This window comes from Colius striatus, chromosome Z (assembly GCF_028858725.1).
Source record: "Colius striatus isolate bColStr4 chromosome Z, bColStr4.1.hap1, whole genome shotgun sequence".
In the NCBI taxonomy this organism is placed as follows: domain Eukaryota; kingdom Metazoa; phylum Chordata; class Aves; order Coliiformes; family Coliidae; genus Colius; species Colius striatus.
In genome coordinates, this window is record NC_084790.1 from 2,974,335 (window position 1) to 3,001,358 (window position 27,024).

Genomic DNA, 27,024 nt, shown 5'->3' on the forward strand with positions numbered 1-27,024 from the left:
ACAAAACCCTTGTGCATCCGGACTGGACGGGCTCGAAGGTCTCTTCCAATCAAATTGATCCCCTGTGTCTGCCTCAGGGCCCTGTCTCCTCACCTCACAGAGCTGCTGGGGCATTCCTCAGACACCCCCCACGCCGTGAGACACCCTCCACCATGCCTACCTAGACCTGTTGGGGAGCTCAGGAAGAGCTTGGAGATGCTGTGTTAGCGAGAGCTGGGAAGGGAGAGGCGAGAGGGGTACAGGACTCACCTCCAACTCACACAGCAGAAGGAGGGGGGTGGCACGAGGGCAGGCTGAGGGCACAGCGGACAGGACCAGCACAAGGAAACGTACAGAGGGAGAAGCCTCTTTACTCTCAGGTGGGGAGGTCTGGACACTTTTGGCCCGAGGAGCTGTTGCAGGATCCTCCTTGTCACTGGGTGACAGCAAGACACGGCTGACCCCTCCTTGGAGCTGCAGTGGTAGGTGGGCTCAGCAGGGCCGGCTCACTGATGGTGGGTGCTGCCCCAGGACACGGATCCGCAGGGCTGGGGTGTCCCGGTGACGAGCAGCATGACCCCTCACAGGCTGCGTTCCTGGCTCAGGCGCTCCTGCAGGAGGCCCCAGGCCTTCTCCACCTGCCAGAGAACCCACCTCAGAGCCTGCAGCCAAGTCAAGGACGAGGCAAGAGGCACCAGGGCACGAGTAGGAGCAGCACACATGAATCATAGAACCACAGAATGGTGGGGGTTGGAAGGGACCTTTAGAAGGAAGGGACCAGTCCAACCCCCCTGCAGAAGCAGGTCCCACCTAGGTCAGGTCACACAGGAACGTGTCCAGGTGGGTTTGAAGACCTCCTGAGAAGGAGCCTCCACACCCTCCCTGGGCAGCCTGTGCCAGGGCTCCCTCACCTCACATCGAAAGAGTTTCTTGTTGTGTTTAACTGGAACTGTTTGTGTTCCAGCTTCATCCCATCACCCCTTGTCCTGTTGCTAGCTTCCATCGAAAAAAGTGCTGCCCAAACCTCCCAGCATCCACCATTTACATCCTTATAAAAATGGGATCCCCCCCTCAGCCTTCTCATGACTAACCAGCCCCAGTTCCCACAGCCTTTCCTCCCTGTCCCTTCCCTGCTGCGTTTACACCCCTGAATTCGTCTCTCCTGCCTGTGCCTCGAGGGTGAGTGGCAAGCCTGGGCACGCCAGGCACAGCCCTAAGCCCTCTGGTTGCTGCTGCAGTTGCCTTCCTCCCCAGAGCCAGCCCTGGGCTCACCTGCTTGCGGGTGACATCCGGCTCCCAGAGCGTGCACAGCACCACATGCGACCTCTCCACCCTCTGGCTGTTGCTCATCTGGCTCTGCACCCGGCTGCGAGCAGCCTCCTCGTTCAGCCCGTCCCTGGCCACGATGCGTTTCACAGCCTGGCAGCACGCAGAGGGGGACAACTCAGGCACCCAGAAGCCAAAACCCATCCCTGGAAAAGGGCCGAGGGGCACGTGTCCCACCTCCTCCTCGGGGATGACGGCTGTCCACACCTCATGGACCATGTCCTGCCAGCCAGCCTCCAGCAGCACGGCTGCATCCAGCACGCAAACGGCTTTGCCTGGGAAAGGAGGCCCTTCCTCATTACCTGGCAATCACAACTGTGCCTCTGGCTCCAGCCAGCACAGATGCTTTCCTGCAGAGCCAGAGAACCTCACGTGGAAGAGAGAGCAGCAGGCAGAGGGTGTGTTTGCCACAGAGGGTTGTGGCAGATCACCCAGGCATGGCAAGCCAATGGCCTCAGCCAAATGCCTATCGAGCTGCCAGCAGCATCCCCTGAGGGCTGGGAAAATCCTGATCCCAGAAGGAATACACACCAGCACTACACCAAAACCAAACTTCAAGTCACGTGGGAGAGAGAGAGAGAGAGACCTGCACTCTCCTTCAGAGGAGGAAGCCTGAGGTAAGCCTGTCCCAGCTGAGTGGAGGGGGTTTGCTGAGATGGGCAGGTGAAAATCCCCAGCAGAGAAGAGGAGGTAAATACTCAGTGCTGCCCAAACCAGCACATCCTGAGGGGCCCTGGGTCGGGTGTGCTGCACCAGACCATGCACTCAACTCCCACCTTCATGCTGTGACAGGAGCCACACCACTTACCTTGAGCACTGGCCTCCTCGAGCTGCTCCTTGACCATCCGGGCGATCTCGGGCCACACAATGTCTGTCAGACTCTTCAGCCTCTCCTGGAAAGGACAACAATGGGCTTTGGTTATTTGCCCTCAGGATCCTTGGGCAGCCCATGAGGGGGCTGCTGGTGGAAGCAGCAGGCACAGGGGGCCCAGGAAGAATCTCCCAGCATATGGGGGATGGACCCTGCCCACTGTGAGCCCACTGAGCGCAAGGGAGGAAAACTCCCACGCTGGGCAGAGGCTCCTGTGCCTGCTGATGGGGTAAGATCATAGAATCACAGAATGGTGAGGGCTGGAAGGGCCCTGCAGAGCTCCTCCAGCCCAACTCCCTGCTAAAGCAGGTTCCCCTCAATCAGGAGGCACAGGGACATGTCCAGGTGGGTTTGGAAACCTCCCAAGAAGGAGCCTCCACACCCTCCCATGGCAGCCTGGGCCAGGGCTCCCTCACCTCAGCACCAAAAGTTTCTCCTTGTGTTTAAATGGAACTTTTTGTGCTCTAGCATCTTCTCATTACTCCTTGTCCTGTTACTAGATACTACAGAAAAAAAAGTGTCTCCCCATCCTCCCAACATCCATCGTTTAAGTTCCCCCTCAGTCTCCTCTTCTCCAGACTAAACAGCCCCAGGGCCCACAGCCTTTCCTCAGCAGGAACATGCTCCAGTGCCCTGAGCATCTTGCTGGCCCTGTGCTGGCCTCTCTGCAGCACTTCCCTGTCCCTCTGCAGCTGGGGAGCCCACAACTGGCCCCAGGACTCCAGATGAGGCCTCAGCACATGTGGCAGAGCAGAGCAAAGGGGAGCAGAAGCTCCCTGGCCCTGCTGCCCACACTCTGCTGGATGCCCCCAGGCTGCCATTGGCTTCTTGCCCACGAGGGCACGTTGCTGCTCATGGGCAGTTTGTCACAGGTGGAGGCTCTCTCTCTCATTATTACCCTTGCTCTGTCAGTCACAACACGACCTCAGTCTCTGCTGCAAGAGGTACTTTGCAGAGACCTCCCCATAGCACGGTGAGTTCCCCTCGCAGCAGCACCCACACGAGACCCCTCAAGCTCCCTTCAGGCTTTGGGCTGGAGCAGCAGCCTGTTGCTCCCCCTGGGACAGAAGGGAAGAGGATGGGGACAGGGAGGCAGCAGCAATGGCTGCTGGAGTGAATGTGTCTAGCATGGCTGGCAACTCATCTACAGAGACAGGACCTTCCTGTCCTGCCTGTGTGCCGCTGCCACAACGTACAGTCAGGAAGGGGTCATCAGCTCAAAGGCTGAAAACAAAAAGCCTCAGCACAGATGGAGAGCTCCCCGCTCGGGAGGTTAAATATTGACAGTGTCTGAGCTGCTCTTACCTGGTTTCCAAACACTTTGGCCCCGAGGACTGTCCTGTTAATGGTCCCATCTTCATTCAAGATTTCTGCAAGACAGAAGCAGAACAGGCTCGGGAGGAATTAATCCAACCCCCAAGCGTGGGCCAGGGCAAGGGGATTTCAGCACAGGGTTCCAGAAGGGAGCTGCAGCACCTGACCTGGCAGCTCTTCACCTTACTCCAGAGAAGGACAGGGAAGAGCTTTCCCTAAACCAGCAGCAGCCTGGTTTAACCTTCCACACCAGCTCTGACAAGGGACGTGCAAGACTTGGGGAAAGTAGTGGAGCTATCGAGCTTCATCTGGGTGGTGTGGAGCCCAAAACCCAAGGGGAGGGGAGTGCAGGCCACCACAGCTCCATGAGACACTGGGACGATGGCAACCCCTCCCTCCTCTTCCTCCTCCCAGCCCTCCCCGCAGCCTTTGGTGGCTCTACCTGCCCCAAAAGCCGCCACCACCTGCTCGTGGGCAGGGCCGCCGGGGATGTAGGCGGTGTGGCCCAGCCTGTCGGCGTCGATGAGGAACGCTCCCAGGTGCCCCAGGAGCTTGGCAATGGAGGTTTTCCCACTCCCAGTTCCTCCAGTCAGGCCGACGACGTACGGGCGCGAGGGCAAGGCAGGGTTGTGCTGCGGGAAGAAGGAAAGCTGTTGGCAGCAGACAGGAGGACAGGCTAGAGATGGGCATGGAAGGTCCTGGCCCTGCAGAGCAGGAGCCCGCTCCTGCCACCACCAGTGCCAGCAGCAGGTGGGCAGGACCCCCAAAACTCGCCTCCCTTCAGCAGAGGGATGTGCTGACCCTTTGGCTGCCACCCCTCCTCGCAGTCACACCGCAGCGCCCCCCGAGCATCCCCTCACCTGTGGGGGCCGCAGCAGCGTCCCCAGCAGCCTCTGCCGCAGGCTGGAGGAGCTGATCTTCTCTTCCTCGTTCTGACTGTGCTCGGGATCCTTCACCAACAGGATCTCATAGAGAGACAGCTCGGGGAGCCCCTGATGAGAGAAGAGAGCCCCGGGGGCCATCAGCCCCGGCAGCCCTGGGGACGACGCAGGGGGAAAGGGGCTCAGCGGGAGGTCAAGGCCTGAAGGAAGCTGCAGCAGTGTGGCTGTGTCCACCCTCAGCACCCCCACACGGAGCTGCTCCATCCCTGTGAGGGGAAGGGAGCCCACCGAGCTGCCCTCTGACCCCAGCCCTCTGCGTGTGTGGGGCTGGTGGAGCTGCCCAGGGTTGTGCCACACGCAGACCCCGCTCAGGGCACACACAGCTCAGCACCACGGACCCCAGCAGACCCATGCACCGGCACCCTGCCCTCCATCCTGCGCTGGGTCACCCAACAGCTCACCCAGACCCCCACAGGCAGGGGGAGAGAGGAAAGGAAGGGGCATTACATTCTCAAGTCTCTTCTTGTTCACGGCCTCGCCTCCCCTGCGGGTCTCCTCGCTGACCACCAAGCACTGCAGGTCGGGGTCTGTGACCGAGGGGCCGTAGGGGTCGGTCAGAGGCACGATGTCGTAGCGCAGAGAGGGCTTCGTGTCCTCCAGGAACTCGCGCAGCCTCGCCGCTCGCAGCTCGTACGGCTCAATCAGCTCCGGCAGGACCTTGTCTGCCGGGCGTCAGGGGGGTGGACAAGCAAGACAGCGTTTGTTTAACAACCAGAGGGTGATAAAGGAAGATGGAAGCAACCCCCCCCCCCCACCCCGTTTGTGACTTTGAGAGGCTGCAACCTCCGTCTCCCTTCCGACCCCGCTGCGCCCCCAGCTCCGCGTCGGCGTGCCTCGCTCGCCGGGGGACATCGGGTCCACCTCGGGCACCGCAGCACCGGGCTGTCAAAGCCCCGAGCCCCGCGGCGGCAGCGGGGCCGGCTGCCCCCGGCTCCCCCCGGCCCCGCAGCCCCGCGACTCACGGCGCAGCAGGTCGCCGTCGGCCACCCCGGCCAGGAGCCGCTGCCGGGCCAGCAGGCAGCAGGCGCTGAGCAGGAGGCGATGGGCGCCGTGGAGGCGGTCGAAAGTGCCGCCGACCACCACGTCCGAGAAGCCCGGCAGAGCCGCCTCGGGGTCGGGGTCGTCCTCGGGACCCCCCGCGCCGCCGTCCTCGGCGCCGGGCAGCAGCAGGGCGGGCAGGCCGGGCGGGCAGCCGTAAGCGGCGGCGGCCAGGTGCCGCAGGCCTCGCTCCACCGGCCCCGGCGGCCCCGGCGCGTCGGCCATGAGCACCCGCGGCGGCCGCGCCAGGCGGCGGCCGGGGCTCAGCAGGACGCGCAGCTCCAGGCCCCGCTGCGCCGCCGCCGCCGCGTACAGCGCGGCCAGAGCCCGGAGCAGCGCGGGGCAGGCGGGCGGAGCGGCGGGCAGCGGCGCGGGGCCGGACAGCACCAGCCCCGGCTGCAGGTGAACGTACAGCGGCCCCGCCACCACCCCCGCGGCCGCCGCCAGCGCCGCCGCCGCCCGCCTCGGCAACGCGGCCAACGGAGCCGTGAGCACCAGCAGCCCCGAGCCGAAGGGCGGCATGGCCCCGCCGGAAACCGCCGCCGCCTCTCGCCCGGCGCCCGGCGGCGGAGCGGCCCCGCTGAGGCCGAGCGCCGGGGCCCGCGGCTCCGCCCGCCGGGGGAGGAGCCGCGCAGAGCCCGGGGTGCCCTCGCCGCCCGCCCCGGGGCGCGACCCCCGGCCCCGGCCACCCTTCGCCCCGCGGCGGGAGGGAGGGACGGCCCCGAGTGTTAGTGGCGCGGAGGGACGGACCCTCGCCCCCGGCTGGGACGGACGTGGCGGGGCCGGGGGCCCGTGGCCCAGCGTGAGCCGCCCCCCGCCGTCGGGGCCGAACGCGACGCCGTGCGTGGCCTGGATGGACGCGGAGCCGTCGCGGCTGGCAAGGAGCTGGGGAGGGCAGGGGCTACCCGTGGCTTCCAGGGACACCGAACACCACTGAGAAGTCCCAGACCCGTCCCCAGCCTGGTCCCGCGGGCACGGCCCCTGCCAGAGCCGCTCGCTGCCGTCCCACAGCGGCTGGGGACGTCGTCGTGTGCCGATGGATGTTGTGAACAAAATGGTGACAATGCCTCAACCAGCCATCAGGAAAGGCACAAGCTTCCCTCGGACTTGTGGGACTCTGGAGGATGCATATCCCAGGTTATAGTCAGCTTGTGAGCCCTCGTTATAGAGTAACCCAAAAGAAGTGTTCTGAGCGGGGTCTTGAGCAACAAGAAGCTTTTCAGCAAGTTAAATGGGAAATAGCTCGTGCAGTCGCCCTCGGGCCCACCCAGACAGGACCAGATGTGCAGAATATCCTCTACCCTGCAGCTGGAGGGCAGGGTCTCACCTGGGCAGAAAACATCTGGGGAAAGCTGAGGCCAACCATGAGGGTTTTGGAGCTGAGGCTATCGAGGATCAGAAGCCCACTACACCCCAGCTGAAAAAGGAATGCTAGCAGCATATGAAGGACCTCGAGCTGCTTCAGAAGTCATTGGCACAGAAGCTGGCTGACTGGCCAGGATCTCCTCCACCTCCTGGGCTGCGTGGTGGGAGAGGCTCTGGCTGTGCAGCAGAGGCCCCTGGTCTCAGCTGCCCTCGGGGTCCAGATGCTGCAGGCTGGCCGAGGAGCTGGTGTTGGCAGGTCCACACTCCACCAGCCTCAGGCTGCGGGAGGCAGAGGGGTGGCAGCTCTGAGCTGAGCCTGTGAGCCACCGCGGTAGCCCCTCATCCCAGCCTCCCTCCATCCCCATGCCCGGTGGGCAGAGGCAAAGCCTCTGCATGCTGCAGGGCTGCAGGACAATGGCCAGGCTTCCACACAGCCCCTGCACCACAAAAGTGCTGGCACAGTACACAGATTGAGGAGCAGCCCTGGGGCAGAGGAGCGCCCTGAGCACCAGCTCCCTTCCCCACAGAGTGCTGAGGGTCACATCACAGGGTGCTGGGTGTCCCGCTGCAGCTGGGCCAGGCCCCACCTTGCAGCCCCCAGATGCTGCTGGTGATGATGATCTGCCCGGCTCTGTGGTGCCTCAGGGCAGTCAGCGATGTCTGGAGGCACACACCACCCCAAAGCTCACGCTGAAGATGGTGTTCATGGCTTGGTTGGAGCAGGTCTCAGGGGACCCACCAGTGTCAGGCTGCTGGGCACAGCGGGGTGAGTGAGGCATCACAGACCCCCTCTCAGGCTCCTGGGCACTGCTGAGGTGCCAGAAGAGAGGAAAGAGGAGACTTTTCCCCCGTGATGGGCCAGCAACCCTCAGCACTCCCAGACCCAGCTCCTGCACTCCTGCCCTGACAAACACATCCTGTCCCAGAACCAGGATTGCTGGCACTTCCCATGACTAGGCACCTGCTCCCAGTGTCCTGAGGAGGGTTGGTGACCCTGGGGAGCCCCCAAAATCCTTGTGGGGACTCCCAGATTGGGGGTTGGGTCTAAAGAGTCACAGTCAATGGAGTTAAATGCAGTTGGTGGCTGGTCACGAGCAGTGTCCCCCAGGTTCAGAGCTGGGGCCACTCCTGGTTAAGGACTAGGGGGTGACCTGCTGGAGAGAAGCTTCAGGAGAGAGGCCTGGGAGTGCTGGGTGATAATAAACTGACCATGAGCCAGCAACGTGGCCTCGTGGGCAAGAAGCCAATGGCAGCCTGGGGGCATCCAGCAGAGTGTGGGCAGCAGGGCCAGGGAGCTTCTGCTCCCCTTTGCTCTGCTCTGCCACGTGTGCTGAGGCCTCATCTGGAGTCCTGGGGCCAGTGCTGGGCTCCCCAGCTGCAGAGGGACAGGGAAGTGCTGGAGAGAGGCCAGCACAGGGCCAGCAAGATGCTCAGGGCACTGGAGCATGTTCCTGCTGAGGAAAGGCTGCGGGCCCTGGGGCTGCTCAGGCTGGAGGAGACTGAGGGGGGATCTGGTTAATATTTACCAGTATCTAAGTGGTGGGTGTCAGGAGGTTGGGGCAGCACTTTGTTGTCTCCAGTGACAGGACAAGGAGTGATGGGAAGAAGCTGGAACACAACACGTTCCAGTGAAATACAAGGAGAAACTCTTTTGGTGCTGAGGTGAGGGAGCCCTGGCCCAGGCTGCCCAGGGAGGGTGTGGAGGCTCCTTCCTTGGAGCTCTTCAAGACCCACCTGGACACGTTCCTGTGTGACCTGATCTAGGTGGGACCTGCTTCTGCAAGGGGGTTGGACTGGATGATCTCTAAAGGTCCCTTCCAACCCCCACCACTTATTCTGTGATTGTATGATATGCTGCAGAGTGTGGGACCCCAGCCTCCTCCCCCCGGGGGGTGTGAACCCCCCTGCCACAGTGTCACTCCTTTACCTTACCACATGGCCAGCCCCAGGCTGATGCTCAAGGAGCAGCCTGTGGTCAGCACCCTGGTTTGCTCCAGGAGCAGGCATTGCTGGCTGGGGGAGCTGCACAGCGTAAGAAGGTTGTAAAGGGGGAGTTCCCCCCCATGCCCCACACCACTGGTGTTGTGTCTGATGCCTTATCTCAGGGCCCCTCCAACCTCCTCCCTGCACTTTGACGCTTGTGCAGGTGCTGCAATAAAGACCCTGCAGAGGCAGGACCCTCACTGTGGGAGGAGGGAGGTTCTGGGGCACAAGGGGAGATGCAGCACTGGGGGGTTGGCACCAGCCACCCCACGCCAAGTGCCCTGGGTGCCAGCACACCCCTGGCAGCACATCTCCCCTGCTATGCAGCCTCAGGCCCCAGCACTGCTCCTCTGACCCTGCATTTCACACAAGTCCCATGCTGTGGAGAGGAGACACACAAACACACACACACCAGGGAAAAAAGGACAGGCAGGGGCCAGGCCTTTAATTGCTCTGCAGGCTGGCAGTGCTGCAGCCAGACTTTGCCTGAGCTGCAGGTGGCTGGGAAAGGCCTAGAAAACCCCGTCCTGTCCTGTCACAGGGAGCCCCAGCAACATGGCAGAAAGCTCTGCAAAGTGTCTCCAGATACAAAAGGCACCAAGTGTGGCAGCACGTCCCCATAGGCGCTGGGGTCCTACGGGGCAGGAGGAGGCTCAGGACTACAGCAGGGTTGAGGCTGGTTCCCTGCTTGCCCTGGATCAGGGGCTGCTGCACCCACTCATCCGTGCCACCTCCCCGGCTGCTACTCTGCCGTCACTGTCCCTGCCAGTGTGCCCTGTCCCTCTGCAGTCTCTTGGCTCCTGTCGAGCTTCTGTTGACGAGCTCCTAGCCTTGGGGCAGCAGAGCCCTCACCTTCAGGCTCACCCCTCAAGCACATCCCCAGGGACAGGCTCAGGGCATGGGCTGGCAGAGCTGAGCACAGAGCACAGCACAGGATGGATCCCCAGGGCACAGTCTGCCCCCCACCCAGCTGCCAGCTCTCGTGCCTTCATTCCAGCACAGCGTTAGGCTGGGAGCTGGGGGAGCCTTGGTGCAGAGTCTCTGCCCTCCCTCGCGGGGCAGTCACGCCGGCCCGGCTGCGCCTCAGGGCACTGGGGTAGTACTTGAGGAAGAGCTTCCTGGAGATCTCCAGCGTGTCCCCAGCAGGCACAGCTGGGTAACGCTTCTTGTTGTACACGAAGCCTCTCTCCACCTGGAAGACGGCCTGGTTGAACTGGTCCTGGTGGAAGGGGACGCCCGAGTTGAGGCTCTCCACCAAGGCAGAGACGAAGAGGCTCCAGCGCACGCCGTAGTAATCCAGCACCAGCCCCCCCAGCTGCTTGTTGGCGTAGTCCAGGATGTTCCCGCCGGGTCCCCAGAGCGTCAGCTGGTTGCGGGCGTTCAGCTCGTACTGCTCGGCCTCCCGGTCGCTGGTGGCCACGGCGCGGGCGCTCTCCAGCCAGCGGCCCAGCAGGAAGAGGCCGTGGCTGGAGAGGAGGGCGTCCAGCTCCGGCAGCAGGTCGTAAACCAGCACCCCGCCGGCCGCCAGCAGCTCCGGCAGCGCGTGGCTCTGGAAGGCGCGGCGGATGCTCAGGTAGTAATCGCCGACCAGCTGCTGAGCCGCCTGCCGGGTGACGTCCGCCAGGTCGTAGCGGAAGGTGCGGCTGGCGCCCAGCGCCGCGCCGGCGCTCAGCAGCAGGCGCCAGGCCTCGTAGACGTCGCTGGCGTTGTACCAGAGCTCCGTGTCCATGCGCAGCGAGGGCCGGCGCACCAGCGGGCTGCGGTTGTGGTTGACGCAGACGCCGGTGCAGTTGTAGGCGCTGCGGAGGAGCAGGCGCCAGGCGGAGGCGGCCGCCGCGTTGGCGGTGCCGTAGCGGCGCTCGGCGTAGCGGGTCACCCAGGCGGAGAGGTCGAGGGGCTCCTGGCGCCAGCCCAGCTCGTTCATCAGCTCATACACCATGTCGTTCTGCTCGATGCCCTCGGGCACCAGCCCGGTGCCCACCATGGTGGAGTTGGGGAAGCGCCGGGCGGCGAAGGGGCCGTGGTTGATGGCCTCCACGGTGCCGAAGAGGCCGTGGTTGCCCCCGAAGTTGTGCAGCATGCACCAGATGAAGGGCTGCCCGTAGAAGGACTCGGTCCACTGGTAGACGGGCTTGGACTCGGCGAAGAGGTCGAGGACGATCATCCTGCCAAGGGGGACGCCGTGCAGCAGGGCCCGCACCTGCGCCGGCTGCCAGAAGTCGGGCTGGTGTTGGAAGAGCCAGCCCTGCATCAGCCACAACGCCTCGGGGTCGGCTGGGGACAGAGGGGCAGGGCGTGAGGTCCCCTCCAGGCACTGCCCACCGGGACAGAGGCTGTTCCCCCCTGGGGCCACCAACCGCCGCTCTTAGAGGGGTCTTGGAGGGTCGGGCACCAAGAGGGTCTGCTGAGTGGAGGCTCAGGGGGCCCACAGCCACTTCTCCCCACCCAGAGCCCCCCGACGGGGCCGGCACCGCACACTGACCCACCTCCCGTCATCGATCTGAAGACGGCGTTGCTGACCCTTGAGAGATAGGCAGGGTCAGAGGAGAGAGGGGTCATCTCGTTGAAGGTGTCGGCACTGTAGATGTGGTCTGTGCCAAACTCCTTGATCAGCTCCTTCAGGAAGAGGGTCCCGATCACCTGGAACATGGGGTCCTCTGGATCCAACAGGTAGGTACACGAGTAGGTGCAGTCAAAGTGGCTCCAGCCCCCAAGGCGAGTGGCATTCACATGCGGAAAGACCCTGGTGCAGAGGGCAGAATCTCAAGGGCTGGAAGGCACTGTGAGTGATTACCCAGTGCAACCCCCCTGCCAGAGCAGCACCACCTAGAGCAGGGCACACAGGAACTCATCCAGCTGGGTTTGGGATGGCTCCAGACAAGGAGCCTCCACAGCCCATCTGGGCAGCCCCTGCCAGTGCTCCCTCACCTCAACAGGGAACAAATTCTGCCTTGTGTTGCTTTGGAACCTCTTCTGTTCCAGCTTGTCCCCACTGCCCCTTGCCCTATCATCGCTGAGAACGGCCCGGCCCCAGCCTCCTGACACCCACCCTTTATGCATCAGGAGCAGGACAGGGCCACCATGCCCCTGTGGGGACAGGGCAGCCTCTTGCAGAAGCTGGCACAGGAGGGCCTGGAGGCTGTGTTGGCCCCGGGAACATCTAGCGCAGCTGGCACAGGCCAGAAGTGAGACCCTGGGATGGGCTCAGGGCTGAAACACCACGAGGGGGCTGCGGCCAGGGCTTATCCGCCCTGTGGGGTCTGCACTTACCGAAGAATCCCCTGTGGCACGTGGCCCGCGAAGGCCGGCAGCACCGTGATCATCCCCAGCGAGCGCATCCTCTCCACGATCCGGTACTGCAGGAGAGAGAGAGGGAGGAAGCAGAGGCAGAGGAGCTCCCACCTCCCTGTGACAGGTACCCAGGTGCCGTTGGAGCTTGGGGAAGGGATTTACAGCCCTCAAGCCTCCATGAGCACGGCCTCAGCCCAGAGGACCAAGCGCAGGGGGGGCGGCACGTGTCTGCCCCCGGCGGGTGGGCACCCCCGGAGCCCCCCGGTACCTGCAGGTAAAGCTGCTTGATGTGCCAGGCCGGCGGCAGCGGCCCTGCCCAGCCGTGGAGGTTGCCCATCCTGTTCCACGCCAGGAACGCCGGCCCGGTGAAGTAGGCGTTGATCTCAGACTGGTTGAGCCCCAGGGAGCGATACACCTGCGCGGGGCGGGGGGCTCAGCCACGGCCCCCCCGCTGCCCTCCGCCTGCTCCCGCCCGCCCCGATACTCAACCCGCTGCCAGGCCGCCTCCTGCCCCGCGAACGCCGGCGCCAGGTTGATGCCGCTCAGCGCCATCCAGTCGATCTCCCGCTCCCAGCGCGCCCAGTCCCACCAGGCGTACGAGTAGCTCTGGGTGCACGCGTTCTGGTAGTAGCGGTACCTGCGGGGAGAACGGGCGGGAGGATGCGGGGCGGACCCGCCCCTACCTGCTCCCCCTGCTCTGTTCCCGTTCCCGCTACATAAAGGCTCCTTGTCCCGCGCTAACGAGGCGTGAGCGGCGCCGCGCCCGCAGCCCAGCGCGGCCCCGCCGGACGGGGCGGCCCCGGGGACAGGCGGGGGCGCCGGTTACCTGCCGGGCGCGGACACGCGGATCTCACCCCGCAGCCGCGGCAGCGGGTCGGGCAGGCGGAGCTGCGCGCCGGACCACGAGATGTGGCAGCCGCAGAAGTCGCGCAGGTAACGGTACAGCCCGGCGGCCGCCGCCACGCCGCTGGAGCCCGTCACGGCCACGGCCACGGAGGCTCCGGGCGGCGAGACCAGCCGGTAAGTGTCGGGGCCGCCCGGCGCCAGCGCCGACTCCACCGACAGCGTCACGGCGGCGGCCCGCGGGCCCAGCAGCCGCCGCGCCAGCGCCCGCACCGCCGCCGCCTGCCGCGCGTCCCCCGCGCCCGCCCGCGACAGCGGCGACAGCAGCGACAGCAGCGACAGCAGCAGCACCGGCCCCGGGCCCGGCCCGGCCCGCGCCGCCATCGCTGCTTCCGGACCCAGCCCCGCTCCGCCCCGCACCGGGGGCCGGCGCTGGGAGGGGCCGAGCGCGGGACCGGGGCGGGGCCGCTCCCGCGCGGGGATGGCGGCCGCTCGGAGCGGGGATAAAGGGACTCGGCCGGGAGGGGTGTCCCGGGTAGGGCGGCAGCAGGCGAGGCTGGTCCCGGCAGCCCGTGTGGGCAGGGAGGGGGTTGGGCGCTACCGGTGCCCCGAGACGCTGCGGTCCCGTCCCCGCACGCACAGGGGCAGCGGAGGCCGGGGCTGCGGCTCCTGCGTGGGGCGGCGAGAGGCCGGGGCTGCGGCTCCTGCGTGGGGCGGCGAGAGGCCGGGGCTGCGGCTCCTGCGTGGAGCAGCGAGAGGCCGGGGCTGCGGCTCCTGCGTGGGGCAGCAGGAGGCCGGGGCTGCGGCTCCTGCGTGGGGCAGCGGGAGGCTGGGGCTGCGGCTCCTGCGTGGGGCGGCGAGAGGCCGGGGCTGCGGCTCCTGCGTGGGGCAGCGGGAGTAGGGGCTGCGGCTCCTGCGTGGGGCAGCAGGAGGCCGGGGCTGCGGCTCCTGCGTGGGGCAGCGGGAGGCTGGGGCTGCGGCTCCCGCGTGGGGCAGCGGGAGGCCGGGGCTGCGGCTCCTGCGTGGGGCGGCGAGAGGCCGGGGCTGAAGCTCCCGCGTGGGGCGGCGAGAGGCCGGGGCTGCGGCTCCTGCGTGGGGCGGCGAGAGGCCGGGGCTGAAGCTCCCGCGTGGGGCGGCGAGAGGCCGGGGCTGCGGCTCCTGCGTGGGGCAGTGAGACTCCCCCGCGAGGGGCAGGAGCCGCCGGGGCTGCCTGAGCGGGACTGGCAGCGGTGACTCCGGGCTGTATCCCTGGTTGCACCCGCCACGGCTCCGCACCCACGGGGCGAACCGCACTGTGGCGGGCCCGGAGCATCCTCCAGCTGCTCGGCTCCGGGATCGACCGACACCCGCTCCAGGGTCGCGGGGCCCCTCCCGGAGCTGCACCCCTCGGGCCCGGGCTCAGCAGCGCCGGTTCCTCGCAGCCGCCGGGCCGGGGCCGCTCTGGCCTGCAGGAGGCGCCGCGAGACCGGGGCCGGGGCCGTGGCGGGGGCGGGAGGAGCTGGAGGAGCGACCCAGGAGCTGCCGGCAGCCGCGGCCCCGGGGGATGCTCCGTGCATCGGGGACAGAGCCCTCGCAGCCGGTGGAGACGGGTGGGTGCAGAAGCTGCTGCTGCACATCCCCCTTCCCCGGCCGCCATCCAGCAGCACTGACCCCTACAGACGTGCCCCGGGCTCCTCCTCCCTCAGGTGGGGTCGGGGCAGGGAGGCCCCAGCAATTGGGAGAGGGCAGAGGTCCCGCAGCACGGCTGGCCCCCTGCACGGAGCTGCTGGGGGGGCACAAACATGAGCCCCCACTCCAAAGGAGCTGGGGTTTGCCTGGGATGTGCAGGGTGTCTTGGCTGCAGGGGGGCTTCCAGGGCCCTGTCACCTCCTCGAGTGCAGAAAGGAAGGGCGAGCTCAGGGTTTTTCCCCACCCAGCAAGCCCATGAAGCGTGTGTGCGTTGGTCCTGTTCTGCTGCCAGCAGCCAGCGCTGCCCGTGTGGCCCCAGAGCCCTGAAGGGAGCCAAGGAGAGCCATGGAAACGGGCACAAATACTGTGATTGCGCACAGGATTGGTGCAAGAGAGCAGGGAAAAAGGGGGAGAAAGGGGAGAGCATCCCCTTGCCACAGCTGGCACCGGCAGCAGCAGGGGTTCAGCGCCGCATTGGAGGGGTGCAGGAGGGCAAGGGGCAGCACCCACTGGCTCCTCACCCTCCCAGGCACACCAGGAAACACAGCGGGCTGCAACAATCTCAGAAACACAATCACCCAACCCCTGCAGAAACCTCCCTTCCTGCACATGTGGAAAAAAAACCCCTCAAGCAGCTCCAGGCCTGCAGGAAAGGCCTGAATAAACAGGTCCCTCCCGAGTGGGAAAGGGCTTTCGCCCCCACTCCCCAGCTCAGGGGCCAGGAGCAGGGCAGCAGCCCTCAGCCAGCTGAGCGTGTTTGTGCCAGGGCATCCACAACACCCGGGTTTAATCAAGCCCTGGTCATTTCACTCGGTTAAGGGGTTTATCGGGGCAGGCAGGAGGCTCCAGCACGAAGCAGCCGCTGCTCAGCCTCATTCAGGATGTCAGCCAGGGCTCGATAAGCACAGAGACATTTCAGCCAGGCTCATTTTACAGCTCTGCCCACCCCACTGCACTGTCTGCCAAGGTGACAGGAGCCCAGGACTGGAAAGTTGAAGGTCCCAGCTCCCCCCCCAAGGCAGCTTTTGGGGCTCTGGTGTCAGATGGGGAAGAGAAGCCGCATGGAGCATAGGGAAAGCAGAGAAGAGGCCACGCTGCTAGTTGTGCAGTTGGTTTAATTCGTATGTCTGTCAGCAGCACGTTGCAGCAGGACAGCAGGACTGGTGCCGCTGCCTCACCCGCGGCCGTGTTTTGATTTCACCTTTTGTTCTGCAAACACCCACATGAACACACAGCCCAGCCTACCTGCAAACACAGCCCTGACCCAGGAGCTGCCCACACACTCCCCCTGCAGTGTGCAGTGCACCTTTCTCAGCTCATTTTAACCAACTCTGCACAGCGCAGGGTTTCCTCCTCAACTCCAGGTTATTGTTCTAATCTGTTCATACACGGAATACTTCAGGTCCACTGTGAGCGAAACACAACAGTTACACACAGCACTACACACACACACATCCCCACAACTCCTATAGCTACACCATGTTGAAAAAGACAAGAAATTATTTACATCTTGCCCAGGAGAAAAAGCAACAGCTGCTGCAGGGAAATACCACTGAGACTCCACTGCCAGGGGATTATGTTGTCAAGACTTGGCTTCTGTTCCCCCTCAAGGGCCCTCAGATCCCAAGCATATGTATCACTGGTACCTCCACTGCCGATGCCAAGTCTACAGAGTGTTATCTGGATGTGTCTCTAGGGCTTTGCAGCCTCGGGGCTTTGTTTTCACAGGAGAAGCTCTGAAGTCAGTACCTGAGATGACTGTTTGCCCCACAGCCAAGGCCTATGTGCCTCAGCCCCACCACTGCCTCCAGAAACAACACAGGGTTGTGCCTGGGATGCAAATATGCAGGTTAAAGGAGCTTGTCATCTCCAGGGAGGAATGGAAGAGCCTTTCCTTTGAGGACAAGGCGTTTCCCAGCCAATAGAGCAAACAGCCACCATGCCCTGAGGATGAGATGTAACCCTTTGTCTCAGCTCCTCAAGCCCCAGCTAGAGTTCAAAGAGCTGAATCCCTCCAGGGGACGAGAGACTGGTTTTATCAGATTAAGACATGGCATATGTGGAGGCTCCAGAGACAGGAAAAGCAGGCCCTGGATTGTCTACTGCCTGCTGCTCATCCTTTGTTTAATCAGAGGTGAAGACACAGAGGATCAAAGTTATTTTTTCCTTTAAACACCCCTCTCTTCCCAAGCTGCAAGCTTTGGGCATGCTGAAGCTGCTGTGCCTTTCCTCCCTGTGCTGGTATACCCAATGCAGCCAGAGCTGCACTTCCCACACTGCCCAGATAAGCCTGACAGGGGAACTCACAACACCACAAGGACGCTGTTACACACCAAACTCAGATGCTCTGTGCACTTAACATCTGAGTGGTAAACGCCAGGAACAAAAAGTTGCTTCTGATCCAGTGTCACTCGTGAGACTGGAGGGATGCTGCAATAAGTTATTTTCACTATGGGAGAGTTACATGCAACTCAGAGACACGGGGGAGGGTGAGCCATAAACACACAACATCGAGCAGAGCTGGAGCAGAGGGGTGGTTAATCATCAAACCGCCCCTCGCGGATGGTATCGAAGGAGAAAGGGAGAAACTTGAATCCACTGCCAGTGTAGAACTTGTTCTGGAATTCAATCCTGCAAAAGAGGGAAGAGTTCCTTAAAAAGGCAGCTCTCAGACACCGGTTAGCAAGCAGCAACAGCTCCATTAAAAGTGTGATCATTGAACTAGGAAAAACCCCCAAGCTTTAAAGAGGAAAAAAATGTTACAGTCACGTGGCATCTCTGTGGCACAAACCCCACATTTCTGTTTGATGTTCCTGTGGCAGAACAAAGCAGAACTGCCCAGGCTCTTCCATCCCACCCCCTTTTTTATTGCCCTTTTACTAGGGCAATGAAAGGGTAACAAAACTAGGATGAACTCCCCAGGCCCTGTAAGAGCTCTCCTCTGAGTTAGAACAACCCTCCATGGTGTGATGCTGTGCTCAAACTTCCTCCATCAGCTGCTTCTGTTTATTTACCGAAGCCTGTTTGGTTTATCCCCACGTGACTACTTCTGCCGAGCTAGAGATGTGCCTTGTTGTCTCCAGCACAACATTAGCTTAGCCTTGTTTTGCCTGCTTCCCCTAATAAACTCTGTTTAAAAAAAGAATCCTTCTGGAGAACTGACCAATGGGCAGCAACAGCCAAATAGGGAAGGAAAAAAACATAATCCCATGATTCACAGTACAAACAAGCACAGTGTTTCAGGAGCCTCATGAGGAACACTTTCCATTGCCTGATCCACTAAACAACCCCCCCCCCCCCCCCCGGGTCTCTGTAGGAAACAAGCGACAGCAAGCTCTAAAGCGATTTAATGCGGCTGAGGAGATGCAATGTTATGAAGCACAAAAAGCAATCACCAGGAACTGCAGAGCTGCTGGTATTTCAGCTGGCAGAAAAAAAGGAGCAGTTTCCTAACTCTTTCAGTGCTGAGCCCAGGCTGCCCAGGGAGGCTCCTTCCTTGGAGCTCTTCAAGACCCACCTGGACACGTTCCTGTGTGACCTGATCTAGGTGGGAGCTGCTTCTGCAGGGGGGTTGCACTGGATGAGCTCTAAAGGTCCCTTCCAACCCCCACCGTTCTGTGATTCTAACAGAGCTCAGGAAGGAGATGGTCAGAAAAGAGCTTTCTGCTCCTGTCCTCTGCTGCCTGCCTGTGCAGACACACGGTCCCCTGCAGAGGAATCCCTGGGACGAGCAGGATTTTCCATGTGGGAGGACGGGCTCCTTGCCAACATGCTCCAGTTTTTCAGGAACCCTGATAATCTCCATAAGTATCCTGTGACTAAGTGACTATTCTGTAAGCAAAGGGAAATCAGAGGCACAGGGCTGGGCATCTGACTCACACAGAACCCACTGTAAATGAAATTTTAACCCCGATGATTAACCGTTCCAGCTGGCCCTGACATCCGAAAGCTCCTTCTGGACACGCTCGGTCACAACTGGCCACAACTGGATCCCTGAAGCTCAAGCAGGAGCTGTTGTAAAGTTAAGGAACTGGTGAAAAGGCTGATTTAACCAAAGGATCATGGCTTGAGTGTTCTGTGTTTCTATCTGTAAGAACACCCTGAATCCACTCTCCTTTTGCGAGGTGCTGCTCTTTCCAGGATCACTGGCTGTCACGTGCATCAGCTCTGCTGCTAAACTCTGTGCTGTATCACCCATCAGTGATCAAGTTCTGCACAAGAATTTACCAGGCAGTTAGCACTGCACTCTAAGTAAACAGTCTACAAAGCTTTCTGGCAGCCAGCATGAAAGAAAACCAACTCTTCAAGCTTTTTGTGTTAATAATTGAGCTGAAGTGTTTGTTGGACTGTAGTGGATTTTCCAACCCAGCAGAGCCACAGGGCACCCACACTGTCTGGAAAACCAGGCAGCTCCCAGTCCTTGGTGAAACAACTGTAGAGACAGTCCCACGAGCAGGAACTTTACCTTTCCTTTAGCAGAAGCACAAATGCCTCCTGAGTGTTTGTGTACTGAACAGCGTGTGCTGGCGACTGGGGTCGGCTGTGATTCGGGGTGTTTGTGTAGAGATTGTTGCAGCTGGTCTTTCCCAAAAAGGACAGCAGTGTGAGTCGTCAGGGGACTGCCTTTTACAGCAGCAGCGTGCTCTTATGGCTGCACTAAAGACAAGCTCTGGCTCATGACCTTTCCAAAAGTAAAGCTCTGGCAGGCGGGTGGGGAGTGGGTCCAGCACGCCCACGCCTCTGGGAAAACAGCATTCCCCCTCGGGTGGCCACGGGCCAGGAGCTCTGCCCAGGCAGGGCAGGGTCTGCCTGCCCACTCTCAGCTTACAGCTGACAACAGCCACCCACCAAGTGCCTCACAACTGCTGCTTTTTTCCGCGGCCCCCGGGGAGGTTGGGGACTGACCGCATCTGTTGTGGCTGGAATCTATTTCGGTGTCCCCATGCAGACCCTCAGCGCTCTCCAACTTGTCTGTTCAGAGCCTGACATGGTGTGAGCTCCCTGCCTTCAGCTGCCCCTAACAGCATTGCTGCTGACCCACCTCACTGCTGCTGTGCAGCTGAGCTCCTTCTAGGGACGTTTGTGGGACAGTGACACACAGCTCAGGCAACCCAGGACAAAGACCCCACACTCTCAAGCCCATGAAGGGCTGCCAAGGTGATCAGGGGACTGGAGCATCTTCCTGATGAGGAAAGGCTGTGGGATTTGGGGCTGTTCAGCCTGGAGAAGGCTGAGGGAGGATCTCATCAACAGTTGGAAATACTCAAAGGGTGGGTGTCAGAAGGATGGGGCAACACTTTCTTCTGTAGTGTCCAGTGGCAGGACAAGGGGTGATGGATAAAAGCTGGAACACAAACAGCTGCACACAAGGGAAAACTCCTTTAATGGCCCAGGCTGCCCACGGAGGGTGTGGAGGCTCCTTCACAGGAGGTTTCCAAACCCACATGGACACGTTCCTGTGCCCCCTGAGTGAGGGGAACCTGCTTTAGCAGGGGGCTGGGCTGGAGCAGCTCTGCAGGGCCCTTCCAACCCCCAGCACTGTGGGATTCTATGACTCTGTGAAGTGCACCTGCCTGCTGAGGATGCTGCTGACAGAGAACAGGGAGAGAACAGGCTGTAACCCTTTCCCAGAGCAGACCACCACAGCTCTCTGTGCTTACCAAACCTGTCATCACACATGGCCACGTTCTCCACACTGAGGTGGACTAGGGGTGAGAGACTTGGGAGTACTTGAAGAAGCAGAGCCAAGCCTCAACAACCTGGTTTGACTGCTCCCAGCTCTGGAACTAAACCCCCTACATCAGGATGCTCATTTTGCACCAACCTACAGAGCAATATAAACACTGCCTTTCACAGCTCTGAATTAACCTGGTTTGCTTTGTATTATGCCTGGTGCTACCCAGGCTTGGCACATATCCTAGGGAGAATAGCTTCTGGTTCAGGCCTAAAGCAGAGTCTAAAATACTGCTTCACACAGGAAAACAGCTCCACTGGAACCCTATTCCTGCAACAACCCACGATGCTGGGACCCGACTTTGAATCCAAGTCAAAAACCTCTTCTTCTGGGCACAGTTTGCTCACATTAGAAGAGCTGACCTTCCACAGCAGAGGTAAGCTACTCTAACCTAAACATTCACATCAAATTGCATGACTGAAAATTAAACAGAGAGGTAAAATATTTCAGGGCAGTGACGTTACAGGGAAAGGAGTTAACAGGCAGCTCCTGAGCTCCAGCAGACCTCTGATGCACGTGCCTGTGATCCTGGCAGCGCTCAAGAGTGCTTCCTCCACCCCAGAAAGAAAGCCCAACCTGCTGAAAGAATGCATCCTCTCTGGAAAAAGCACAAACTAAACCTTCCTCATTTGGGACTGGCAGGCAGAGCACATGGAACAGTCTGTGCTTTTTAACCCACTAGTAAGACACATGGTAAATTCCTCCTCTTTTTTTTTCCAGGAAGGCTGAACCACCCACACCTTCAGAATTCCCGATAGGTGACTCTTCTCCCACAGCCAGAAAATCTGATCTGCTCCTCCCAGGACAGCTGTATTTGACACCTACCCCTCCCCCCTTCCTTCTAAAAAGGGAACACCTACCATTGGAAACATCCTGATTTCATGTTCAGAAGCAAGGAGGAATGTTAACAGTGTGTTCTTTTGAACGAATGCAGGTGCTTTCCTCTCCTCTGTGATAACAAAAACCCAACAAACCCCAGATACTTTCCAGCAGATGATCTGCGGGCTGAAACACTGCCTTAAACTTGCTTTTCAAGCTCTGGGCTTCAATAGGGGTGGGGTTTTTTCCCCCTTAAAGAAGGTACATTAAAGTTTTACAAGTCTGAAACCATTTTGTAGGGCAAAATGTGACTTGATGAAGGGCTTCAGTTCTGCGGCTCCCCAGGAAGCGCCCTGCACAGGTTTGCAGTGCAACAGGAGTCTGTGTGCTTACTGCTGTTGCTCAGCTGGGTTTCTGTTTGCCATTTCAGTGACACACATCTTCCCTTGACGTGCTTCCAAACATTTTTTGTTCTTAATCACCCTTTAGAGATAGCCTGGGCAGTGTGAAAAGCCATCTCTTGGCTGAGCTGCAGCCTCCAGTCTGCACTTGTTCCAGGTACTCTGTGAGTGGTATCTGCACATGCAGCTTATGGTTATTAACACAAGACAGGTACCTCCAGAAAAAAAACACCCCAACAGAAAAAAAGCAGCTTTCTTATCTGAGCCAATTTCTTTGGGTGAAAAGGAAAACACAGCCTGCCAAGAAGACAAGGCATTCAGAACTGTATCTGTTGTTGCTCAGAAGTGTGCCATGCAGCACTGCAAGTCCAGAGAAAGAAAAAGACTTTGCAAATCCACCAATTCACAGGTAATTGCAGATCAAAACCACCACGTGCAGAGTGCTGCTCCCTCCCTGCTGCTCTCAGGCTGCTAGCAGTAACACCAGGCAGGGTCTGCAGAGCTCCTTCTTTCACACTGATGCAATGGTGCTGCACAGTGACAGCAGGATGAGGAAACACCAGCCAGTCAGCAAGAAGTTCTCAAGTGACTGGTATGAAGATTTCTAGGCTGGATGCCAGGAAAAACAGAAGCACCATCCAGCAGCCATTTTCAGCCCCCTGGGCTCCCTCAGCACAAGATGGCTACACCTCTGAATCCCTGGGTGAAGCTCGATTTACTTGAGCTAAAGACCCTGGTGCTGCAGCACACTCCAACCTGAACCCTGCAAACTGTTAAACAAGGAGAGCAAAAGGACGAAGTGTTCCTTCCCCAGAAGCACCAGCAAAGTGCAAAAAGCCTGATTTGCTTCTTTTTTCCCCCCTCCTTTAAAGGCACTGGCTTCCCTTTTCTTTCCACAGGCTGGCTTCTTTTCTCATTTGCAGAACTACTTTTCAAACAGGCTCACCACAGCTTTTCCTTCCCATCTAAGCAAGACAAAACATTCCTTGTGAGCTTCACGGGACTTCCCTTTGTTCCTCTGACCTACCAGGACAGAAGCTGCCTTAAGAGACAGCAACAACCTGATGCAGAGGCACAGACACAGTCTCCTACACTTTAGGCTGAAGAGAACCCTGGGGCAGCAAAACCCATTCCCACGTTGCTCCTTTGATCCCACCAGTGCACCAACCAGAGAATCTGAAGTGGAACAACGAGAGCTCTTAAATACAGATGAGAGAAAGCTCTTGAATCCTTTCCATACTTGAGTGCAGAGAAAGCAATGAGCACTCTGGTGAGTAATTGCTCCTTGTTTTCTGTCTGTCTGCACACACAGGAGTTTAATAATCATGGGAAAGGGGGCTACAAAAGCACTTGCCAATAAGCAAGGCCAGCAGGAATCTGCTACCATTCCACAGCATCCCAAAGGGCAGAGAGGCAAAGCTGCCCGTGTTCCGTGCAAGGTCTTAGGGAGACCAGCAAGAGCACATGAAGAGAACTGCAGCCAGTAGACCTTGTACACTAAGCAAAACAAACATGGGAACCAGGCAAAAGACCAAATGACAGAACAAGAAGCTCCTACTGCAAGTCACAAGTAAGCTCATCCAGCTAGCACAGCCTTCCCAGCCCACTATTCATGAGGCTTTAGTCTATTTTTTTAAGCAGAGATCAGTTGCTCCCCACAATTATGCATGAAATCAGGAAAGAGTGGGTCTATCACTAGAAACAAGACTGAAATCTCTGACCCCTTTAAGGACTTTGTGCTGTCAGAGCACAGCTGCTGCAGGACATTTAGATGTCAAGGTAGATTCGTGGTACTCCAGCCCTCCTGAACATTGTCTCAGTACCACCCACTACCTCCATTTTACTTCTCTGTGTAAGAATCCATACAATTTTCTAGAAGATGGCATTTCTGCATCATTCATGTGACAACAATTTCCTTACTATGAGGAGCTCTGAAGTTCCTGCGTGTTCCAGTAACTCACCAGTGCAAACGGAGAGCATGGAGAAAAGCAGACAGCCCCTCCATGACCAGGAGGATTGCTACTGTCAGGGTAGCAAAAGCAGCAAATATGAAGAAGAGGCCAAAACCTCCAGCCAGGGTCCTCACACTGAGCCCAACGTGGATCACCATGGTCCAGAGGACCTCCGAGAGCTCTGCCAGGAGAAGGAGGGGACAGGGCTCATTTCAGAGCATTCAGCAAGAGTGGAAGGTTATTGCAGTTTATTTACTAAGCAAAAACTAAAGTCAAGCAAACTCCTACTACAACGAGGTGGGAACTGGGAGGGACAACAGCTTTTGCAGCTGCATGTATATCGGGACATTGCCTCCAACTGTCACACACAGTGCAGGGCAGTCTCCTTGCTCAGCAGCTATTTGCTTTATTCAGTGCTTTCAACTCCACACCTCCCTCCCAAAGTGCACTGCAAGTAGATGCTGGTGTTTAGACTTAATTAATCCCAGCTCTGCCCTTTTCCAGCAGTGCTTGACAGCTGAGCTCCCCAAAAGCTACTTGTGTTCCTGCCTTTTTCACCTACTGCCTGCCCAGGGTGATCAGAGACAAGGAGGATCCAAACCTCCCTGAGGAATACTCACGTGCGTGGGCTAAGCTGAGAGCCCAGAGCCTCAAGTAGGATGCAGTGTTTGAAATGCACCCCAGGCAATATTCGATGGTGTGGATAGCCTGGTACACCACAGTATCAGCAAAGTCAAACTGCAAAGGGAACACAGAAAATGAAGAGAGCTGCGAGCCTTGCAAGAGGCAAGGGCCGTCTGGCTGGGGAAAACGAGCACACTACGTGGTGCTATGACCAGGGGCACTGTGTTTGGAGTTCAGACACTGAGACTGTCTTCTCCTGGTTCAGCACGCCAGTTTCTTAAATGAAAATATGGATTCTTTTGTCTTGCCAGGTTTTGTGGAATGACAGTTCACTGCTGCAGCTCTCATGGAGCACGTGAAAGTCAGGTATTTCCAATTCAGCCGTGGACTTTGCCAGGAAAAGACTGTTCAGCAACAAGCTGGTATTCACGTGGGTTCACCGGTACATCGTGTGGGGGGGAACAGTATTCCAAGTCCACGCTCCATGGGTACCTCTGCTACAGTACCAACAGGAGCATTTTGCAAGGTATGAACCTGCCCTTTCTACAAGCAGAACTAATGCACAAAGCAGTCTTGAGAAAGTCACATCTCTGCGCCATTCACCGGTAAAGTCTCTGTGTCTTGGTAATTTTCTGAGACAATACAAGAAGAACTTAAAAGGAAGTCTGCCATGTAGGACAGATTCTTACTGTGCAGCTTGGGAAAGCATTCCTTACATTTTGGATTTAATCCATGCTTCAGAAACTCCTCGTATTTAACCGAACATGTTTTAAATCCATCAAGTGACTAATGCTCCAGGCACGCACAGAAAGCTATTTATATTCTTATTTCTCCCCTAGCATAATCCAGGGCATAAAGATTTCAAGCAATTAAGTTGAATTATCTGTCCAAAGCCTGATACTTTCTCTACAGCACTGCAAAGCTCTTTAATAAAGCCTGCCCCAGTGAACAGTACCCCCTCCCAGCACCCGTGGCAAGTCAGTGTGCAGTGCATGGAACGCGCTAAGGATTCGAACAATGACAATTTACAGCCACATGCAACTGCCAGAGAGTTACTTCATGGTAACTGGAAGAATCAGCAGGGTTATGGCACGGTATTTGTAGTTCCACCCATTTTTCACAGGGTTGGTGACGGACAGAATGAAGAGGCATGTCTGTTTCCACACCCCTCCCCTCCATGCTGGATGGGCCTAAGCACCACAGATCTCTAAGCAAAAGCACTTTCAGCACAATTTACACCAGCATCACTGTTGTGAGGTTACTCTAATTTCATAGCATTTGTGTATGGTTTTGAATACAGTTGGTTACCTGATTGCACCAGAATCTACAATCAGTACTGCACCAGAAGAGTAAGAAACCATTCCTTTAACACTTGTCGTGTTTGTGAATGAGTAGTTCCTCTTATACAGAAAGGCACTGGTTAGTCAAGTTGTTGAACTGTATTAAACTAGACTGGTTCTGCTGTGTTTGCTGACTTAGCAACAACCAGTATCATCCTTAAAATGGCAGACAGCTCGGGAAGTGAAAGATCTTCAAAGAGATGTTAGGATTTGGGATTTAAAAGTCCTTTTAGGATTTAGGCTTTAGAAACACCTTTAAACTGCACAGCTGGTTGCAGTGCAGAATTACCAGAGACACAACATGGAGCCAAACGAGACTTCTAAAAGAGTTTAAAAGCAACAACTTTCCTGTTTCAGACTCCCAGCTTTCCAGGGAAACTAAGAGAGATCTGCAAACAGGGGATAAGACAAACAAGCCGTACAGATGAAGGAATTAAGGGTCTGTTAATGGGCATGTATGTATAAAGAACTGAAAATGGCCTGTGATGTGTAAATGGCTAGATCTTTTGGATGTTGTAACATGTTTAACTCAGAATGTGTTTTACGCCAATGGGAAATGGTCCAGATACACATGAAGGCAGAACTGGCTGTTAAGTCTTACCACCTCATCCTCTGTAGGCTTGAAAACATAAGTTTACATTTAGTGTGTCGTCTCAGTCGCAACATGAATCATGAACATATTCAATCATTCCCTCCTAAACATGACACAGTAAAGCACTAACACACCACATGCACTACAGAGGCGAGATACTGCTGGAGAATTAAGAGGCATCAGAATACTCCCAAACTACATGAGATCGACTCCTTTTTCTTCCCTAGCAGTAGTAATGCAAGGTAATTAATATTGCTCCCAGCAGCCAAAATTAATCTATAAGCAAGACTTCACTGCTGCAGAAACACAGCCCTGGGTTTTGGCCAACACTGGAGAAGGAGGTAGCACCATCATGCTGCACTTCACCCACAGTGAAAGGTGCATATACCCTCTGGGAGTACTGTGTAACCCCCACCATGTAGCCCCTCAAATGGTGGTTCTTTGTAACTCAGAGCTACATTTCCCTTTCTATGCAAATTACAATGGAAACAGCTTGGACATCAGTACCTAAAGTCAAAACACTGGCACATCCTGCTCTCAGCTGTGCTGCCCTGAAAGGAGGATGATCAGGTGCTTGCTTACCTCTTCCCCTTCCTCAGAATGGGTAGAGAGCTGGTCATGCTGAATGATCTCAGCATCCTCCTCGGTTGGTCCGTTGCCCACCCGGATGCCACCGAAGTTGTGCGTTCCCTAACACATGCAGGAAAAGAAAGAGCAAAGTGTTGTTTGTGTTTTACTGCAAGAGCACGTGTTTCTCATGACTCCACGTGCAGCAGCAGCTCACAGGAGAAAACGAAACATTAAGGCCCAGGTTAAGCCAGCTCTGCAATTCTATTTCCCAGCTTGGATGGGAAAGATGCTGATTCCTGCTTGGGCTAGGGGAAGAAAAGAAGTCTGTCTGAATGAATACTTGATACATTTCTACAAAGTAGAATTGTAGAGA

The 27,024-nt window shown here is 58.3% G+C and overlaps 4 protein-coding genes across 5 annotated transcripts in view; all 4 read right to left on the minus strand.

Moving 5' to 3' along the window:
- Positions 1–330: 330 nt before the first annotated feature.
- COASY (Coenzyme A synthase) lies at positions 331–6,059 on the minus strand. The gene is made up of 9 exons (XM_062017554.1): positions 5,394–6,059; positions 4,879–5,093; positions 4,351–4,482; positions 3,933–4,122; positions 3,482–3,546; positions 2,114–2,198; positions 1,483–1,580; positions 1,252–1,398; positions 331–617 (listed from the first exon to the last, which is right to left on the minus strand). Exons 1-9 carry the CDS (start codon positions 5,989–5,991, stop codon positions 561–563), a joined length of 1,587 nt encoding a protein of 528 aa, XP_061873538.1. The 5' UTR covers positions 5,992–6,059; the 3' UTR covers positions 331–560.
- A 3,173-nt stretch (positions 6,060–9,232) lies between these two features.
- On the minus strand, positions 9,233–13,350 carry NAGLU (N-acetyl-alpha-glucosaminidase). Its single transcript, XM_062018173.1, has 6 exons — positions 12,935–13,350; positions 12,598–12,745; positions 12,377–12,523; positions 12,088–12,173; positions 11,304–11,560; positions 9,233–11,091 (listed from the first exon to the last, which is right to left on the minus strand). Exons 1-6 carry the CDS (start codon positions 13,333–13,335, stop codon positions 9,806–9,808), a joined length of 2,325 nt encoding a protein of 774 aa, XP_061874157.1. The 5' UTR covers positions 13,336–13,350; the 3' UTR covers positions 9,233–9,805.
- A 198-nt stretch (positions 13,351–13,548) lies between these two features.
- LOC133628741 (proline-rich protein 2-like) lies at positions 13,549–14,507 on the minus strand. Its single transcript, XM_062017555.1, has 2 exons — positions 14,245–14,507; positions 13,549–14,161 (listed from the first exon to the last, which is right to left on the minus strand). The coding sequence occupies exons 1-2, from the start codon at positions 14,505–14,507 to the stop codon at positions 13,549–13,551; spliced, it is 876 nt and encodes a 291-aa protein (XP_061873539.1).
- Positions 14,508–15,717: 1,210 nt separating this feature from the next.
- ATP6V0A1 (ATPase H+ transporting V0 subunit a1) overlaps positions 15,718–27,024 on the minus strand; it is a 30,845-nt gene continuing 19,538 nt past the window's right edge. For both annotated transcript variants that reach the window (XM_062019377.1, XM_062019375.1), the window contains exons 18-21: positions 26,664–26,771; positions 24,146–24,263; positions 23,535–23,706; positions 15,718–17,250 (exon numbers count right to left, since the gene is read on the minus strand). In XM_062019377.1, coding sequence (XP_061875361.1) covers positions 17,157–17,250; positions 23,535–23,706; positions 24,146–24,263; positions 26,664–26,771 — 492 coding nt within the window. In that variant the 3' untranslated portion in view covers positions 15,718–17,156. The remainder of the gene's footprint in view (positions 17,251–23,534; positions 23,707–24,145; positions 24,264–26,663; positions 26,772–27,024) is intronic.

Coding starts and splice junctions, on each gene's coding strand:
- COASY (XM_062017554.1), bottom strand. CDS start 5,991: ATGCCGCCCTTCGGCTCGGGGCTGCTGGTGCTCACGGCTCCGTTGGCC. Junction 3,547..3,932: donor GGTGGCGGCTTTTGGGGCAG/GTAGAGCCACCA, acceptor TCTGTCTTGCAG/AAATCTTGAATGAAGATGGG. Junction 618..1,251: donor CGGATGTCACCCGCAAGCAG/GTGAGCCCAGGG, acceptor GTTCTCTGGCAG/GTGGAGAAGGCCTGGGGCCT.
- NAGLU (XM_062018173.1), bottom strand. CDS start 13,335: ATGGCGGCGCGGGCCGGGCCGGGCCCGGGGCCGGTGCTGCTGCTGTCG. Junction 12,524..12,597: donor AGGAGGCGGCCTGGCAGCGG/GTTGAGTATCGG, acceptor CGCCCCGCGCAG/GTGTATCGCTCCCTGGGGCT. Junction 11,561..12,087: donor GTGCCACAGGGGATTCTTCG/GTAAGTGCAGAC, acceptor CCTCTGCACCAG/GGTCTTTCCGCATGTGAATG.
- LOC133628741 (XM_062017555.1), bottom strand. CDS start 14,507: ATGCACGGAGCATCCCCCGGGGCCGCGGCTGCCGGCAGCTCCTGGGTC. Junction 14,162..14,244: donor GATGCTCCGGGCCCGCCACA/GTGCGGTTCGCC, acceptor AGTCCCGCTCAG/GCAGCCCCGGCGGCTCCTGC.